This window comes from Bidens hawaiensis, unplaced genomic scaffold (assembly GCF_021521415.1).
Source record: "Bidens hawaiensis isolate Kalapana, Puna unplaced genomic scaffold, B.hawaiensis_p1.1 tig00002343_1, whole genome shotgun sequence".
Lineage (NCBI taxonomy): Eukaryota > Viridiplantae > Streptophyta > Magnoliopsida > Asterales > Asteraceae > Bidens > Bidens hawaiensis.
Window position 1 is genome coordinate 2,725,257 of NW_027491127.1, and position 20,587 is coordinate 2,745,843.

Consider the following 20,587-nt stretch of genomic DNA (forward strand, 5'->3'; position numbering starts at 1 on the left):
AAACTAACTATTCTTAAAAACTCTATTGAAGTTGTAATTTTATTAGATTTCTTGACTTATAAATAATATTTTATTAATTCACAAGTAACTAATACTAGAAAATCATTAAATATTTGAGTCGATGTTATTATATATATATAAATAAAAATCAAGTGATTGGTGACAAATTTTTTAAAAATTGTTGTTAGATGCTTTAGCATATTGTTTTGAAAGAATAGCAAATATAATGTGATAGGTGGTTGTTTTCAAATATCTTAACTTGATATTAAGAATGGGTGTTCAAGTTCAAGTCACCCTTGTTTTTATTTAATATTAGATAGCAAATAAAGTTGCTACTTTGTATACTGTGTATACATAATTACTCTATTTGATTCTCACGTTTATCACGTTAATTTCATTTGTATTGGATCCAAACCCTATATATATATATATATATATATATATATATCAACATTATAATAAGAAGTAGATTTTTCATAGGAAGTATAGAAAGTGTGTTTTCAGCATTAAATCTAATAAAACACATCACATAATAAACATAACGCAACTAAAATAAAATACACTTTCCATATCCACCGTCAAATCAACATATCTAATGCACCATATTACTTCTTACGCTTCTTAGACACGTTCAACTTCTTATTATAGCATTCAAACACGTTTTTAAATATTTATGAATCGTAAAATTTTGTTAATCATTATATCTAATGAATCTATAAGTTATGTTATCATGCATATTATTAAATTTAACTTTTTTATTGTACTTATTTAACCACCTATATATAACACACGCTCTATCGTAGATAGCAAATAAAGTATGTATAATATTAAATTTTCACGAGTTGGATTAAATACAAATGAAATGAACGTATTATGTGTGAGAATCAAGTAGACTACTTAATTCTCACATTTAACACGTTAATTTCAGTTGTACGTTAAATTTCTCCTTGGATATATAATCAAAAGCAATAAATTTATTTTTGCAATAAATACCGACATGGAATTAAAAACACAACTTTATATAGAAATATATTTAAAATGAATGGCCCAATCTGTGCTGAATCCATGATTTCAGGGCCTTCAGACCTATATCAATTTGTTCTTACAATATCAACCAATTATTGGACTACTTCTTAATAGACAAATGAGCACAGCCCAGCCCATGATTTCATTAATAACAAGAATATAAATGTGAATTATCAATGCAACAAAAACAAATCACAAATTTACACTTCAACAAATTGGCAATGGGGATCCATTCCAGCCTTGAACACATTCCAACAATGGATCAATAATCTGACCCTTTGATATGGCTGTGAACACCTTCTCGAACTCCTCGCCCGGCGAACTCACCTTCTCGCCCGTCAAGTACACCCCCGCGAGCCCTTCCCTCACAAACCTATACAACGGGTACGACCTACACGCCTTTATCCTGTTCGGTATAGCCAATGTACCATTATCAAACGCAGCCCGCACACTTTCCACTTCTTTAGGCAAAATGGCCTTCAACTCGTCTTCAAAAGCCGCAATCTTTTGGAAGATCGACGTGTTTAGGTTCTTCTCGGTTTCACCATTGCTTAAAGCGTGATCAACGAGCACTTGGCGGAGTTTTTGCATCAACGGGTACGTGGCGAGGCACGGGTCGTCAATGTAGGCGAAAACATACTCGCGGTCAACCACACGAAGCAAGTCCTTTTCGCAGAATCTTGACGGGTGGAGCTCGCCGTTGACCCCCATGGTTAGGACCTTTTTCGCCACTTGGCTCACGGTGTTCTTGACCGTTGACTTCATGTTCTCTTCCAAATGCCTCAAGTCGATCGATTGGCATAACGCGACCAAGTATGTCGATGACATGAGCTTCAATATCTCGACCGCTTCCGCGGTCTTTCGCGCCGAAATCAAACCCAAAGAGTTCACATCCTGGTTGTGTTGCTCCGCGCTTTGAACATGGTTCGTGACCGGGTTAGCTAAAAACTGAAGCTCGGAGCAGTACGAAGCCATCGCGATCTCTCCGCCTTTAAACCCGTAATCCAAACTCGGGTTACGCCCACCCGAAAGATTCGAAGGCAACCCGTTGTTGTAGAAATCATTCACAAGCTCGGAAAACTGCGCAAACATGAGTTTCCCAATCGCCGCAATCGCCAAACGCGTGTTATCCATCGAAACACCAATCGGGGTTCCTTGAAAGTTACCACCGTGCAAGGCTTTGTTCCTCGAAACATCGATCAACGGGTTGTCGTTAACCGAGTTAATCTCCCTTTCGATCATTTTCGTGGCGGAGCGAATGACTTCGATTTGCGGACCGAGCCATTGTGGCGAGGTTCGGAGCGCGTATCGGTCCTGTTTTGGTTTTTGCAACGGGTCCATCTCGTGAACCTTTTGCGCGGCTTTAACGTAATCGCTTCCGTCGAGAATGTATTCCATGATGGCCGCAGCCTCGATTTGACCCGGGTGATGCTTCAGTTTATGCGTCAAGTGGTCGGTGAACTCGGGCTTCCCCTGCATAACTTCCGCGAAAATAGCGGACAACACTTCGGACAACAACGCGAGAACATTCGCTTCGAACAAAACCATGGAAGCCATTCCCGAGCCAACCGCTGTCCCGTTAACAAGCGCTAACCCTTCTTTAGGCTGTAACTGAAAGAACCCGCCTTCCACACCCGCATGAGCAAACGCTTGTTCCGCATTGAGGGTTTCTCCATTGGGGCCGACCGCTTTGGAGTTGGGGCGGCCCGTGAGGAGGCCCGCGATGTAGGATAATGGGACCAGGTCGCCCGAAGCGGTGATGGTCCCACGAAGGGGTAAACAAGGGGTGATGTTGGTGTTGAGGAACTTGGTGATGGCTTCGAGGATTTCAAAGCGGATGCCAGAGTAACCCTGGAGGAGGGTGTTGATCCGCACCAGCATTGCGGCCCTTGTGGCCGAGTGCGGGAGTATGTGGCTTGATTCCAAACCGTTGCCGAATATTCCAGCGTTCAAGAATCTGTAATCCAATAACATTTTGTTAGTTAGATTTGGTATTAACACCATTTTTCATTAAAATTAATTGATATTAATTTAGAATATAATTTTTTGATTTTTTTAACTTTATATAAAAGTTACATCAGATTAAGTATATAATTTTAATAGCAAAAGTCAGCAAAACTGATTTTGTACTTAAAACAGCTATATTAAATATATAAAAAAATTATATTTGTAGTTTACTGGTCAAAATTTTGTAACAAAATATGATACATGTTTTGATTTACAATTGACCAATAAAATATGCAATATATTTCTAACAGAAATTCAAATTTAACGTGCTTCACGCTAACTAGATTTAAAATTTGATTTGTTAGGTACATAATTTAAAAAAGTTAAATCATTTTTACTGTATAATTGTTTTTTTCATCAAAAAAATTAGTCAGCTAGTGATTAGCATTTTATAAAAATATTCAATTTAATATTAAAAATTAATAAAAAACTTCAAAATATTATTCAATGAAGAAAAAGTAAAAAATGATTACCTAATGAGTTCCTTTTGTAGAGCACCACCTTCCTTAGTCCTACGATGAGACGTGGCACCAAACCCGGTCGTGACACCATAACTATCCGTCCCTTTATTCATACTCTCCATCACCCAATCACTACTCGCCTTTACTCCAGCTCTCGCGGCTTCTGACAGCTCCACTTTCACAATGGAGCTGTTATTAGAACCCGCGATCCCAGCCACCTGGGACACAGTTAGTGTCTCTCCACCAAGCTTCACCACCGGTTTCCTAAACTCCGCCACCATTTTTTTAACTTCATCTAAATGACTCCCAGTCAATGCCTCGGCCGCCACTCCCCAGTTCAACGGGTCCTTCTTGATGCAAAACTCGTTGTTAATATTAATATTAATATTACCGTTCTCCATTGTGGTAATTAATTAAATTAAATTATATCAACAATCAAGCAGATTAAGACACAAAGAAAGAAACCAAAGACACAAACAAAAGACAATCTAGTGGATGCAAACTCTAAATGTGTGAAATTGCTGAATGGGTTGGGTGGTATAGGGTGTGTTATATATAGGAAGAGGTAGTTATGTGTGAATAATAATATTATTGGAAGGGGTAGGTGTGGGAATGTGACAAGGAACAAGGATGGAAGGTGGTAGGTTGGTTTTTTTTTTAAGATTTTATTTCAGTCGTTTGATTATATGAACATATCAACGGTGGATATTTTGTCACAGCCGTCTGCTTGACCATCTTAATTTAATCATTTTTTGTTAGTGTTTTTTAACTTTTATATATACACAGCCACATAGTTATACATACAACAAATATTACTTTGGAATACATGGTGTCATGGTCAATCTAGTATTGCATGATTTAAGAATTTTGGCCTTGTTTTTGTGCGGGTCAATTTTATATATACCTTTACAAATATTGAATATATATCTTTATAATATAATATATGTACTATTCATTGTTAATGGTGTAATAAATAACCATTTTATCGTTATTTTTTTATAAAACCTTATTTAAAATGGGTATTGATTCGGTCAAACTTGCTCCATCGCTCCCGTTCTTTGCAATTGCTTGCATCTGTTTGTTCTTGATACAAAGTTTGGATAGATTGGTGCTTTGTTTGGGTTGTTTTTGGATCCATCTCTAGAAATAAAAACCTGTACCTGAAAATCCTATCCGGTCTTGAATTCGGTCACAATAATGCGCAATCAAAAAGAAGACTTTGTCATAGTTCTTGAATTTTTCACATATCCATTTCCAATTTTGTCTTATTTGTTTAAAAGTATCTAATTGATTTGATTAAAATTGTGAATATTGAGTTGGCAAATTATGAAGAAATTTTAGGTATTTGTCATCGAGATTCTTGATCTTCCCATATACCCATTCCAGTTTTGAATTTTCACTCAATTGTTGTCAATCTTAAATTTGCTATGAATTGTAGTTATATAAAAGATCGATCTGGTGTAGATGTGACCCTTGCATTCAACAAACAATCAGATTAGGACTGTCTCCGAGAATTTAAATACCTCGTTCAAGCCGAAATAAAAAGGCCTGTATACTTTAACGAATAACAAATTATATAAGCTAATTTTTACAAATGACGATTAATGTTATAACAATAAATATAACAAAAATATAATATGAATGTAATACCCAAATTTTCGAAAACCTAAAACTTAATGCTTTTACGAGTTATTAATACAAAATTTATTAAAATTAATTTATTTATTTTAATATAAACTCAATTTTTAAAAATTGTTTAAGTGAAGATCCAAGTAAAGTCATATGCATAAAACAAAATAATTATTAAATAATATGCGTATCACAAAGAATTATCAGCAATGTATAATATGAAGTTAAGTATGTAATTATATAAAAAAATCAGCAATTATTGGCTTATTGCACAAAGCCTTGTGAAAAGATACTTAAAAAAAGTTTATTCTAAACCTCATTTCCATTGCATGTACTGTAATTGTATAACTAATTAAATAAAGATCAAATTATAGTATATAAAATGGCCAGGTTACCTTACAGTGTCTCTTAAATTTAAAAATGGTACAAAGAAATAATGAATCGTAAAATATAACATAATGTTAAACAAAATAACACAATGATGAATAATATAACATAATTATGAGAGAGAGAAAAAAAAGATACGGTAACGAAAATAAACAAAAATACACAATGATTTTAACAAAATTTCAAAAATCTACAAGCTAAAGGTCGGAAAGCTAAAACTTATAATATAATATCGTAGAGTTCGACGGGACGGTTCCAATACCGCATGTTTGAGTATAATCAGAGTATGTTCGATACATTTCATACGAGTTCCTATTTTTAAAAGACTTTATTTTTAACCCATCCCATATAGAATTTGATCAAATTATGGTAAGTGGAGAAATGTATCACTTGTTAGATTCATCGCACTTCTATGAATCATACATACTTGATTAAATACATAACCTATTTAAAACTGAGCTAACAATTACGTCAACCGTACAGGAATTTATACGTTGAAGATAATATCATATAGTGGGATGCATATATATATATATATATATATATATATATATATATATATATATATATATAATAGTCCGGTATGACCTGTTTACATCAATAGATGTAACTAGCTATGCCATTATCACCTTCTTTACGTAAAATTGGTAATATATTTAAGTTTGTTGCGAATCAAATACAAAGCGTTATTTACCTAACAAGTGTAGCAACATTGAAGGTCTTTAAGCAAAATAATTTAATGGATAATATTAACTTGTATAACTTATTAATGGGATGAACAAAATAGGGAATTTGTCATTGTGCTAATTTTCTATATTAAATTCTTTAACTATGAAATTGAGATTTTTATTATATTATTATTTAGGGTTATTATTTAATATGATTATAATAATATCACTATATGTAAGATGAAAAAACTTAATGTTTTTTCCCTTTCTAAAATATGCTATTTATTAAATATCCGAGTTTCAAATATTAGTCAGAATCATCATATTTATGGAAATAAACATAGTGTATTTTACTTGAGCCGATCGCAAATTAACTAGATTTAGAAATAAACAAAGTTTGTGAACCTTCTTTTAGCTTTGTGTTCAATTTATAATTTATTTTTCCTGCTGATGTTATATAAATAATTTTTTTATCGTAAACTATACCAAATCTAAATTTTGCTATAGCAAAGTTTGGTACTATAATTAAAAATCGCATACGTGTATGATGAAACCATCAACTTCATAACTACTAAAACATGCAACATTAACGAAAACTTTAGCACTTATAACCAACAGTAGTGTGGCTCTATTTCACACCTGCTTCGAAGCACGACTTCCGGTTACCAAATATATGAACACACCTTTACCATCCTTCTAAGAAATTAACCACTCTTAAACTCATATTAATTATAATAACTCATCAATTTATATTCGTATTCAATAAATGAAACCCAATCTCCATCAAGTCACCAATTAACACTTATCGTTGTGTGCATTCAATGACAATTTCATTTTCACCAAGAATATTGAATTTTAATAATCCTAACTTTTACCATATTGGCCTCTATCAAGTTTTTTTCCTAACAGACACTAACTCAGTTAGTTTTGGAGCAAAATGTGACTTTTCTCCAAGTTGATGGAGTAAAATAAAGTTTTTGTTGTTATTAGGGATGGCAAAAAAGCATGTGCCCGACGGGTATACCCGAAATAAATGGGACGGGTATACCCGAAACCTGATGGGTATGGGCTGGGTATGGGATTAGGATTTAAAATTTTTCACGGGTACGGCCCGGGTATTGGATTAGATGATACTCGGCCCGATTACCCGAAAACACATACCCGTTTACCCGAACCATATACCCAAAAAATTCTTTGTATTTCATAGGTTGTGAAGCATATATATAAAAAATTATATACAAATTATAATGATATTATTTATTTATTGTCATGCTTATATATATGGAGTGAATTATATTTAAATTTGTAATAATTGTTGTATGAATAAGATGTATAAAATAATTATAATGAGTAAAAAAATGTACTTGAAAGTCCCAACGGGTATACCCGATACCCGTGGGTATGTCCGATACCCGACGGGTAAGTACCCGACAAATACCCGACGGGTAATCGGCCGGGTATAGGACACGGTTTTACAAACGGGTATGGGCATGGGATTACCGATACACGGCCCGTTGCCATCCCTAGTTATTATTATTATTATTATTGTTATTATTATTATTATTATTATTATAAACCAAAAATATTTTTAATAATGGTGTTGTGGTGGCTCCTCTCCTGTTGGACGCAAATAAAAGATATAAAAAAAATTAATCACATCTACACCACCATTACCAACATCCAGCTGACCACCACTGTCCACCGCAAAATCACCAAAATCCAATGTTTAATCATGGTGGTATGGTGGTGGTGCTAATGTGCTATGGAGGTAGGGTGGGGAGATCTGTGGTGGTGTTGTTCCAGTTGGGTGGGGAGACGATGGTGGTGTGATGGTGAGGGGATGAAGATGAGTTCTTAAGTTTACTTGCTTTATTCATTGTTCCCCTCAACTTGGAGAAATAACATGTTTTGTCACACTTTACTGTTTTTACAATTCGTTGACTGACAACTTTATGGCTTTAATTTGAGCATTTCTTTCATCTTCTGATTAAATTTCAACTCTAACTACTTACCAATTAACACACATTCAATCCTTGATGTTGATTAAAAATCACAAAACTCATAAACCTACTTTATTAACAAATATTTTATACACACGATGTATCCAATATATATGTATACAAAACATCCAACAAACAACATGCACATGATGTAATAATCCTGCATTGATAACTCATTACACACCACACCAAACACGACAAACCAATATGAGGGGTGATTTACGCGACCCGCAGCAACGCACGAGCACTTCTGCTAGTATAACTAATACTTTAAAGTAAAAGTATACATCAAAATCAAATTCAAACCAAACATGTAGACCACACACAAACTCATGGTGGACATGTACATTTGATTTCATACCTAATTATTTCTAAATCTAGTTTGATATGGTTTTTGGTATGATTACACAAAACGGTCATCAATTTACGATGCTAATCATTAGATCCTAGTAAGAGCATTTTCTCAAACAAACAAAATACCGCCCGAAAAGTAAGAAAAAAATAGGAATCAACGAAACTAACAAACCAAAACAATATATAAAATCAAGAATGTGAAAAACATCTCACATCAATAGAGAACAGATTAATCAACAAATAATTATATAACTAATACATTAATGTAAACACATACATCAAAATCAAATTCAAACCGAACATGCACACCACACACAAACACATAGTAGACATGTACATTTGATTTCAAACCTAATTCTTTAGAAATTCAAAATTGATATGGTTTTTGCTACGATACACAATACAATCATCAATTTACGATGCTAATTATAAGATCCTGGTAACTGCATTTTCTCAAACAAACAAAATCCAACATGAAAAGTAAAAAAAAAAAAATAGGAATCTACGAAACTAACAAAAACCAAAACAATATATAAAATCTAGAATGTAGAGAAATCTCACATCAATATGGAACATATTAATCAAAGGATAAAAGATCATCGATCAACTCTAATAAAGCCCTAGAACCATAGGGTGCTGGCGGCAACATGATAAACACAAAGGAAGAAACAAACTTGGTCGGAGTATAACCGGTCGAAGAACAAAATGCGGGTTAGGATCCGGGTCATCCGCATGCTTTATATATGGGTTAATGGGTTTTAGGTGAAAAAAAATCATGAGAAGGGCTAGAAATTAACATGTCATGTGAACAAATAAGAGAGAGATTCCATTTATGAAAAGTGCAGATTGTTGGGTCACATTTTACATCAAGACAAGAGTTACGGAACGATTGAAATGTGACTAAAGAAATATTAATAAAGTATTTCAGTCATTAAATACACGACTCGAATTGACGAACACTTAATATCAATATTAGTATAAATCTAGTGTTTTATCTGATGCAAAGGTCGGTATAACCCAAACTTCTAAATTATACTAATTAAATAATGTCCAATAAAATTACCGTTTTATTGTTATAAGGTAATGTTAATAATGCTTTTAAGATTTGGACCAAGTCTTATTGTGATTATATCTATAATGTATGTAAAATAGACAAATTTAATACCAATAGTATTGTAAAATACCAAACCTAACCCCATTCTTCATCTTAGACCCAGAACTCATATCAACCAGAAGTAGCAATTCTCAACTGCACCCTACAAAGTAAAGTATACATCACAATCAAATTCAAACCGAACATACACCGCAAACAAACACATGGTGGACAATTGATATGGTTTTTGGTACGATTACACAAAACAATCATTAGTTTACGATGCTAATTATATAATCCTGGTCATTGCATTTTCTCAAACAAACAAAGTAGGAATCTACGAAACTAACAAACCAAAATAATATATAAAACATGAATGTAGAGCACATCTCGCATCAAAAGATAATTATATAACTAATACATTAAAGTAAATGCATACATCAAAATCAAATTCAAACCAAACATGAAGACCACACACAAACACATGGTGGACATGTACATTTGATTTCAAACCTAATTCTTCGAAGTTTAATTTTGATATGGTTTTTGGTACGATTACACAAAACAATCATCAATTTGCGATACTAATTATAAGATCAAGGTAATTGTATTTCTCAAACAAACTAATCCAACCCAAAAAGTAAAATAAAATAAAAATTGGAATCTACGAAACTAACAACTCAAAACAATATAAAAAATCAAGAATGTAGAGAACATCTCACATCAATAGAGAACATATTAATCAAAGGATAAAAGATCATCGATCAACTATAATAAAGCCCTAGAACCATAGGGTGGGCGGCAACATGAGAAACACAAAGGAAGAAACAAACTTGGTCGGAGTATAACTGGTCGAAGAACACAATGCGGGTTAGGATCCGGGTTATCCGCATGCTTTATATATGGGTTGATGGGTTTTAGGGGGAAAAAACATGAGAATGGCTAGAAATTAACAAGTAACGTGACAAAATAATTTACCACTTAACCAACAGATAGTAGATAGATTCCTTCGTTTTATGAAAAGTACATATTGTTGGGTCACGTTTTACATCAAGACAAGAGTTACGGAACGATGAAAATGTGACTAAAATAATATTAATAAATTATATGTTGGCTTCTTACATGTCATAAATATTCTAAAAAATGCATTTATATTTTGCCACATGACAAACATGTTTACTTCATATTTTTATATCAATTTACATCAAAATACATAAATGGCAATAATGCGATACCCGGTAGGAAGGTACCCACAAATTATTGATATGTTTGTTTTTCTGTGTTTGTTTTTTTTTAAGATCAATTAATCATTCAAATAAGATACTAGTTAAATTTAGAGGACCCGGAGCACCGTGTGATGGAGCACCCATCACGCATGATGGGTTTATCAATACCGCCGCCACTCCCTTATCAAGCTTGATGGAGGAGCTTTTTGTGATGGCCATCACGCGTGCGATGGGGTGAAAACCAAGAATCTAGCCGTTGGGAGATGACCGTTTGGATGAGGAGGACTTGGGAAATAATTAAAAAAAAACCATATTTTACCTATATAAATATATCTTCAAAACATACACAAATCCAACTCAAAATCTTCTACTACACACACCATTTTTAATATATCAAATGGAGGGTTCTAAGAAACGTGGGTGGGGTTCAAAGAAAACCCAAACCCGACCAAAGGTTCGACAAAATCTTGGCGAACCGACGAGATTTCACTTACAAGACGAACCCGACACAAACCAACCTTCCCAACAACAACCTTATTATCCACAACCTTTTCAACTGTCCGAAAACTATCAACAACCTTCCCAACAACAACGTTATTATCAACCGTCCCTAAATCAATCGTATCAAAACCAACCTTTTATTCCACCGTTTTCTACCCAAAATTATCCACATAATGCTTTTCAAATGTTTGGATCTCAACCGTCTCAAATGTCCGCCGATCCTCTAGACGATAACGAGGTTATACATCAATTTGCAAGTGCTTTTCGTCACGAAGTGCAAACTTTGGATGAAGATGAATCCGCGGATGAGGAGCCGCATCAAAGAGGTAATCGGCGTTGGTTGGCCAATGAGGAGGTCGCCTTGACCAAGGCTTATTTACATTGCTCCGAATCAAAAAAACACTCAAACCAACAAAGAAAAGAAGTGTTATGGAAACGTATTAAAGACCATTTCTCGCAACTTCCCGGCGCAACCGAACAAAACAAGGATCAAATGATTGGCAAGTGGGGAGATTTTAATCGAAAAATGTCAAAATTTAATGCTTGTTACATCCAAGAGGTAACTATTTTAGTTTATTTATTTTATAATCTAGTACTTTATTTTTACAATTTGATATATATATATTTTCTAAATATTTTGTAGTCCCGAACTCCACAAAGCGAATCAAGAGAGGCGACTATCATAAAAAACGCTTTGCGCGAATATGTCCTAGTTTACAAATGTAAGGATTTTCCCCACTTGGATGCGTGGGAGATTGCGAGACGTCACGCGAAGTGGGTACCGATTCCGTTGGTCGATTTGAACGGACCAACGGCTCCAAGGAAGAAAGGATCTTGTTCAAAAAGATCAAAAACTTCCGAGTTCGGGGACTACACGACGTCTACCGGCGGCTTGTCATGCAACATGTCGAACATGAACTTGAACAAGGAACCCGAAGACAATCCCGCCGAAGACATACCCACACCCACACGGCCGAATCACAAGAAAAGTGGGGAACCGTCAAGACTTGGAAAGGAAGTGGTGGCCGAAAACTTCATCGAATACAAGTCGGCTAAGATGGCGGAAATGGTCGAGACGAAGGAGCGAAAGAAACAGGCTCGTATTTTAAAAATGAAACGTGAGGAGACGTACATCACCCATTTGAATGAAAACCAAAAAAACGCCGATCTAACTTTCATCCTACAACCGCACGATCATCTTGAGGAACCCCTTAAATCGATCCAAATTCAACGCAAACGCGAGATATGCGACAAGTGGGGATGGGAAGGGCCATAGGTTTTTTTTTTGTCGTTTAATTTAGTTGTTTTTATTTAATGTATTCTCGTTTTATTTTTTATTTAATGTAATATTGTTTTATTTTTATTTTTATTTATTAAAAAAATTCCATCAAAGCACACCACCACCCCTAGTAAAAAAAACCATTACATGTGATGGATTTAGGGTTGGTGATGTGGCACCATTTGATTGGGTGGGGTGTGATGAGAAACTTCATCACATCCACCACCCCTCCCCCCTTATCACGAGACGAGTGGGCTACTCGTTTTTCAATTTCGGGAAAACCCTCACTAAAGGGTTGGCACGTGAATACTCGCCCAAAGGTACGACAGTACGGTGAGGTAAGATCCGTTCAGTTCAAGAATCCAATTAATGAACGTCACATTCTCGCCTAGTATCCAATCATCACCTGGTGCCGCCAAAACTAAATGATGAGAGCTAAAATCAAACATGAGTCGTATGAAATACCAAATCTTTTCTTTATCAGTACACCAGCAGCTCACTGGCTATTGATATGTATGTAATGACCACTATATTCTATATTATGCCTATTGTAGTTATATACTTATTAATTGTTTATCAATCAAACTTCTTAAAAATTCATATATTACACGAGCTGAATAATAAAACATTAAAATTTTTATATAAAATGATATTTTAAGATAGAATATGATTGAAATTACATGTAAGCGATACCTATATTCATATTAAACTTTTTAAAAGATATGGGCTGTAGCACTTTGTAACAGGATTCTAACATTCTAGCATTTTAGATGTATTGATAAACTCTATAGTCAAAGTCAACACATAGAAATCTCTATTCTTTCTTGTGCAAATATATTTATTTAAACTTTAACAAGCTTAAGAAGAGTTCTATTAAAAGGTTTTGTTTTAAATAAACTTCATTGAAATGTCGCCAGTTACACATTGTTACAAATTTAAATCTTAATAAAAAAAACAAATCACAAATCAAACACTTAACAAATTGGCAATGGGGATCCATTCCAGCCTTGAACACATTCCAACAATGGATCAATAATCTGACCCTTTGATATGGCTGTGAACACCTTCTCGAACTCCTCGCCCGGCGAACTCACCTTCTCGCCCGTCAAGTACACCCCCGCGAGCCCTTCCCTCACAAACCTATACAACGGGTACGACCTACACGCCTTTATCCTGTTCGGTATAGCCAATGTACCATTATCAAACGCAGCCCGCACACTTTCCACTTCTTTAGGCAAAATGGCCTTCAACTCGTCTTCAAAAGCCGCAATCTTTTGGAAGATCGACGTGTTTAGGTTCTTCTCGGTTTCACCATTGCTTAAAGCGTGATCAACGAGCACTTGGCGGAGTTTTTGCATCAACGGGTACGTGGCGAGGCACGGGTCGTCAATGTAGGCGAAAACATACTCGCGGTCAACCACACGAAGCAAGTCCTTTTCGCAGAATCTTGACGGGTGGAGCTCGCCGTTGACCCCCATGGTTAGGACCTTTTTCGCCACTTGGCTCACGGTGTTCTTGACCGTTGACTTCATGTTCTCTTCCAAATGCCTCAAGTCGATCGATTGGCATAACGCGACCAAGTATGTCGATGACATGAGCTTCAATATCTCGACCGCTTCCGCGGTCTTTCGCGCCGAAATCAAACCCAAAGAGTTCACATCCTGGTTGTGTTGCTCCGCGCTTTGAACATGGTTCGTGACCGGGTTAGCTAAAAACTGAAGCTCGGAGCAGTACGAAGCCATCGCGATCTCTCCGCCTTTAAACCCGTAATCCAAACTCGGGTTACGCCCACCCGAAAGATTCGAAGGCAACCCGTTGTTGTAGAAATCATTCACAAGCTCGGAAAACTGCGCAAACATGAGTTTCCCAATCGCCGCAATCGCCAAACGCGTGTTATCCATCGAAACACCAATCGGGGTTCCTTGAAAGTTACCACCGTGCAAGGCTTTGTTCCTCGAAACATCGATCAACGGGTTGTCGTTAACCGAGTTAATCTCCCTTTCGATCATTTTCGTGGCGGAGCGAATGACTTCGATTTGCGGACCGAGCCATTGTGGCGAGGTTCGGAGCGCGTATCGGTCCTGTTTTGGTTTTTGCAACGGGTCCATCTCGTGAACCTTTTGCGCGGCTTTAACGTAATCGCTTCCGTCGAGAATGTATTCCATGATGGCCGCAGCCTCGATTTGACCCGGGTGATGCTTCAGTTTATGCGTCAAGTGGTCGGTGAACTCGGGCTTCCCCTGCATAACTTCCGCGAAAATAGCGGACAACACTTCGGACAACAACGCGAGAACATTCGCTTCGAACAAAACCATGGAAGCCATTCCCGAGCCAACCGCTGTCCCGTTAACAAGCGCTAACCCTTCTTTAGGCTGTAACTGAAAGAACCCGCCTTCCACACCCGCATGAGCAAACGCTTGTTCCGCATTGAGGGTTTCTCCATTGGGGCCGACCGCTTTGGAGTTGGGGCGGCCCGTGAGGAGGCCCGCGATGTAGGATAATGGGACCAGGTCGCCCGAAGCGGTGATGGTCCCACGAAGGGGTAAACAAGGGGTGATGTTGGTGTTGAGGAACTTGGTGATGGCTTCGAGGATTTCAAAGCGGATGCCAGAGTAACCCTGGAGGAGGGTGTTGATCCGCACCAGCATTGCGGCCCTTGTGGCCGAGTGCGGGAGTATGTGGCTTGATTCCAAACCGTTGCCGAATATTCCAGCGTTCAAGAATCTGTAATCCAATAACATTTTGTTAGTTAGATTTGGTATTAACACCATTTTTCATTAAAATTAATTGATATTAATTTAGAATATACTTTTGATTTTTTTAACTTTATATAAAAGTTACATCAGATTAAGTATATAATTTTAATAGCAAAAGTCACTTTAACGGCAAAACTGATTTTGTACTTAAAACAACTATATTAAATATATAAAAAAAATTATATTTGTAGTTTACTGGTCAAAATTTTGTAACAAAATATGATACATGTTTTGATTTACAATTGACCAATAAAATATGCAACATATTTCTAACAGAAATTCAAATTTAACGTGCTTCACGCTAACTAGATTTAAAATTTGATTTGTTAGGTACATAATTTAAAAAAGTTAAATCATTTTTACTGTATAATTGTTTTTTTCATCAAATAAATTAGTCAACTAGTGATTAGCATTTTATAAAAATATTCAATTTAATATTATAAATTAATAAAAAACTTCAAAATATTATTCAATGAAGAAAAAGTAAAAAATGATTACCTAATGAGTTCCTTTTGTAGAGCACCACCTTCCTTAGTCCTACGATGAGACGTGGCACCAAACCCGGTCGTGACACCATAACTATCCGTCCCTTTATTCATACTCTCCATCACCCAATCACTACTCGCCTTTACTCCAGCTCTCGCGGCTTCTGACAGCTCCACTTTCACAATGGAGCTATTATTAGAACCCGCGATCCCAGCCACCTGGGACACAGTTAGTGTCTCTCCACCAAGCTTCACCACCGGTTTCCTAAACTCCGCCACCATTTTTTTAACTTCATCTAAATGACTCCCAGTCAATGCCTCGGCCGCCACTCCCCAGTTCAACGGGTCCTTCTTGATGCAAAACTCGTTGTTAATATTAATATTAATATTACCGTTCTCCATTGTGGTAATTAATTAAATTAAATTATATCAACAATCAAGCAGATTAAGACACAAAGAAAGAAACCAAAGACACAAACAAAAGACAATCTAGTGGATGCAAACTCTAAATGTGTGAAATTGCTGAATGGGTTGGGTGGTATAGGGTGTGTTATATATAGGAAGAGGTAGTTATGTGTGAATAATAATATTATTGGAAGGGGTAGGTGTGGGAATGTGACAAGGAACAAGGATGGAAGGTGGTAGGTTGGTTTTTTTTTTAAGATTTTATTTCAGTCGTTTGATTATATGAACATATCAACGGTGGATATTTTGTCACAGCCGTCTGCTTGACCATCTTAATTTAATCATTTTTTGTTAGTGTTTTTTAACTTTTATATATACACAGCCACATAGTTATACATACAACAAATATTACTTTGGAATACATGGTGTCATGGTCAATCTAGTATTGCATGATTTAAGAATTTTGGCCTTGTTTTTGTGCGGGTCAATTTTATATATACCTTTACAAATATTGAATATATATCTTTATAATATAATATATGTACTATTCATTGTTAATGGTGTAATAAATAACCATTTTATCGTTATTTTTTTATAAAACCTTATTTAAAATGGGTATTGATTCGGTCAAACTTGCTCCATCGCTCCCGTTCTTTGCAATTGCTTGCATCTGTTTGTTCTTGATACAAAGTTTGGATAGATTGGTGCTTTGTTTGGGTTGTTTTTGGATCCATCTCTAGAAATAAAAACCTGTACCTGAAAATCCTATCCGGTCTTGAATTCGGTCACAATAATGCGCAATCAAAAAGAAGACTTTGTCATAGTTCTTGAATTTTTCACATATCCATTTCCAATTTTGTCTTATTTGTTTAAAAGTATCTAATTGATTTGATTAAAATTGTGAATATTGAGTTGGCAAATTATGAAGAAATTTTAGGTATTTGTCATCGAGATTCTTGATCTTCCCATATACCCATTCCAGTTTTGAATTTTCACTCAATTGTTGTCAATCTTAAATTTGCTATGAATTGTAGTTATATAAAAGATCGATCTGGTGTAGATGTGACCCTTGCATTCAACAAACAATCAGATTAGGACTGTCTCCGAGAATTTAAATACCTCGTTCAAGCCGAAATAAAAAGGCCTGTATACTTTAACGAATAACAAATTATATAAGCTAATTTTTACAAATGACGATTAATGTTATAACAATAAATATAACAAAAATATAATATGAATGTAATACCCAAATTTTCGAAAACCTAAAACTTAATGCTTTTACGAGTTATTAATACAAAATTTATTAAAATTAATATATTTATTTTAATATAAACTCAATTTTTAAAAATTGTTTAAATGAAGATCCAAGTAAAGTCATATGCATAAAACAAAATAATTATTAAATAATATGCGTATCACAAAGAATCATCAGCAATGTATAATATGAAGTTAAGTATGTAATTATATAAAAAAATCAGCAATTATTGGCTTATTGCACAAAGCCTTGTGAAAAGATACTTAAAAAAAGTTTATTCTAAACCTCATTTCCATTGCATGTACTGTAATTGTATAACTAATTAAATAAAGATCAAATTATAGTATATAAAATGGCCAGGTTATCTTACACTGTCTCTTAAATTTAAAAATGGTACAAAGAAATAATGAATCGTAAAATATAACATAATGTTAAACAAAATAACAAAATGATTAATAATATAACATAATTATGAGAGAGAGAAAAAAAAGATACGGTAACGAAAATAAACAAAAATACACAATGATTTTAACAAAATTTCAAAAATCTACAAGCTAAAGGTCGGAATGCAAACAGTTATAATATAATATCGTAGAGTTCGACGGGACGGTTCCAATACCGCATGTTTGAGTATAATCAGAGTATGTTCGATACATTTCATACGAGTTCCTATTTTTAAAAGACTTTATTTTTAACCCATCCCATATAGAATTTGATCAAATTATGGTAAGTGGAGAATTGTATCACTTGTTAGATTCATCGCACTTCTATGAATCATACATACTTGATTAAATACATAACCTATTTAAAACTGAACTAACAATTACGTCAACCGTACAGGAATTTATACGTTGAAGATAGTATCATATAGTGGGATGCATAGAAAGATATATATATATATATATAAAAATAGTCCGGTATGACCTGTTTACATTAATAGATGTAACTAGCTATGCCATTATCACCTTCTTTACGTAAAATTGGTAATATATTTAAGTTTGTTGCGAATCAAATACAAAGTGTTATTTACCTAACAAGTGTAGCAACATTGAAGGTCTTTAAGCAAAATAATTTAATGGATAATATTAACTTGTATAACTTATTAATGGGATGAACAAAATAGGGAATTTGTCATTGTGCTAATTTTCTATATTAAATTCTTTAACTATGAAATTGAGATTTTTATTATATTATTATTTAGGGTTATTATTTAATATGATTATAATAATATCACTATATGTAAGATGAAAAAACTTAATGTTTTTTCCCTTTCTAAAATATGCTATTTATTAAATATCCGAGTTTCAAATATTAGTCAGAATCATCATATTTATGGAAATAAACATAGTGTATTTTACTTGAGCCGATCGCAAATTAACTAGATTTAGAAATAAACAAAGTTTATGAACCTTCTTTTAGCTTTGTGTTCAATTTATAATTTATTTTTCCTGCTGATGTTATATAAATAATTTTTTTATCGTAAACTATACCAAATCTAAATTTTGCTATAGCAAAGTTTGGTACTATAATTAAAAATCGCATACGTGTATGATGAAACCATCAACTTCATAACTACTAAAACATGCAACATTAACGAAAACTTTAGCACTTATAACCAACAGTAGTGTAGCTCTATTTCACACCTGCTTCAAAGCACGACTTCCGGTTACCAAATATATGAACACACCTTTACCATCCTTCTAAGAAATTAACCACTCTTAAACTCATATTAATTATAATAACTCATCAATTTATATTCGTATTCAATAAATGAAACCCAATCTCCATCAAGTCACCAATTAACACTTATCGTTGTGTGCATTCAATGACAATTTCATTTTCACCAAGAATATTGAATTTTAATAATCCTAACTTTTACTATATTGGCCTCTATCAAGTTTTTTTCCTAATAGACACTAACTTAGTTTTGGAGCAAAATGTGACTTTTCTCCAAGTTGATGGAGTAAAATGAAGTTTTTGTTGTTATTAGGGATGGCAAAAAAGCATGTGCCCGACGGGTATACCCGAAATAAATGGGACGGGTATACCCGAAACCTGATGGGTATGGGCTGGGTATGGGATTAGGATTTAAAATTTTTCACGGGTACGGCCCGGGTATGGGATTAGATGATACTCGGCCCGATTACCCGAAAACACATACCCGTTTACCCGAACCATATACCCAAAAAATTCTTTGTATTTCATAGGTTGTGAAGCATATATATAAAAAATTATATACAAATTATAATGATATTATTTATTTATTGTCATGCTTATATATATGGAGTGAATTATATTTAAATTTGTAATAATTGTTGTATGAATAAGATGTATAAAATAATTATAATGAGTAAAAAAATGTACTTGAAAGTCCCAACGGGTATACCCGATACCCGTGGGTATGTCCGATACCCGACGGGTAATTACCCGACAAATACCCGACGGGTAATCGGCCGGGTATAGGACACGGTTTTACAAACGGGTATGGGCATGGGATTACCGATACCCGGCCCGTTGCCATCCCTAGTTATTATTATTATTATTGTTATTATTATTATTATTATTATTGTTATTATAAACCAAAAATATTTTTAATAATGGTGTTGTGGTGGCTCCTCTCCTGTTGGACGCAAATAAAAGATATAAAAAAAATTAATCACATCTCCACCACCATTACCAACATCCAGCTGACCACCACTGTCCACCGCAAAATCACCAAAATCCAATGTTTAATCATGGTGGTATGGTGGTGGTGCTAATGTGCTATGGAGGTAGGGTGGGGAGATCTGTGGTGGTGTTGTTCCAGTTGGGTGGGGAGACGATGGTGGTGTGATGGTGAGGGGATGAAGATGAGTTCTTAAGTTTACTTGCTTTATTCATTGTTCCCCTCAACTTGGAGAAATAACATGTTTCGTCACACTTTACTGTTTCTACAATTCGTTGACTGACAACTTTATGGCTTTAATTTGAGCATTTCTTTCATCTTCTGATTAAATTTCAACTCTAACTGTGACATCTGCCCCGATCCGACCCGACCCAGGTACCCGTTTCTCTT

At 34.8% G+C, this 20,587-nt stretch overlaps 2 protein-coding genes across 2 annotated transcripts; both read right to left on the bottom strand.

Annotated features, from left to right (window-relative positions):
* Positions 1-1,128: 1,128 nt before the first annotated feature.
* LOC143618960 (phenylalanine ammonia-lyase-like) lies at positions 1,129-3,979 on the bottom strand. The gene is made up of 2 exons (XM_077091017.1): positions 3,507-3,979; positions 1,129-2,983 (listed from the first exon to the last, which is right to left on the bottom strand). The coding sequence occupies exons 1-2, from the start codon at positions 3,893-3,895 to the stop codon at positions 1,234-1,236; spliced, it is 2,139 nt and encodes a 712-aa protein (XP_076947132.1). The 5' UTR covers positions 3,896-3,979; the 3' UTR covers positions 1,129-1,233.
* Positions 3,980-13,518: 9,539 nt separating this feature from the next.
* Positions 13,519-16,357, bottom strand: LOC143618961 (phenylalanine ammonia-lyase-like). The gene is made up of 2 exons (XM_077091018.1): positions 15,886-16,357; positions 13,519-15,355 (listed from the first exon to the last, which is right to left on the bottom strand). Exons 1-2 carry the CDS (start codon positions 16,272-16,274, stop codon positions 13,606-13,608), a joined length of 2,139 nt encoding a protein of 712 aa, XP_076947133.1. The 5' UTR covers positions 16,275-16,357; the 3' UTR covers positions 13,519-13,605.
* Between the last annotated feature and the right edge of the window lie 4,230 nt (positions 16,358-20,587).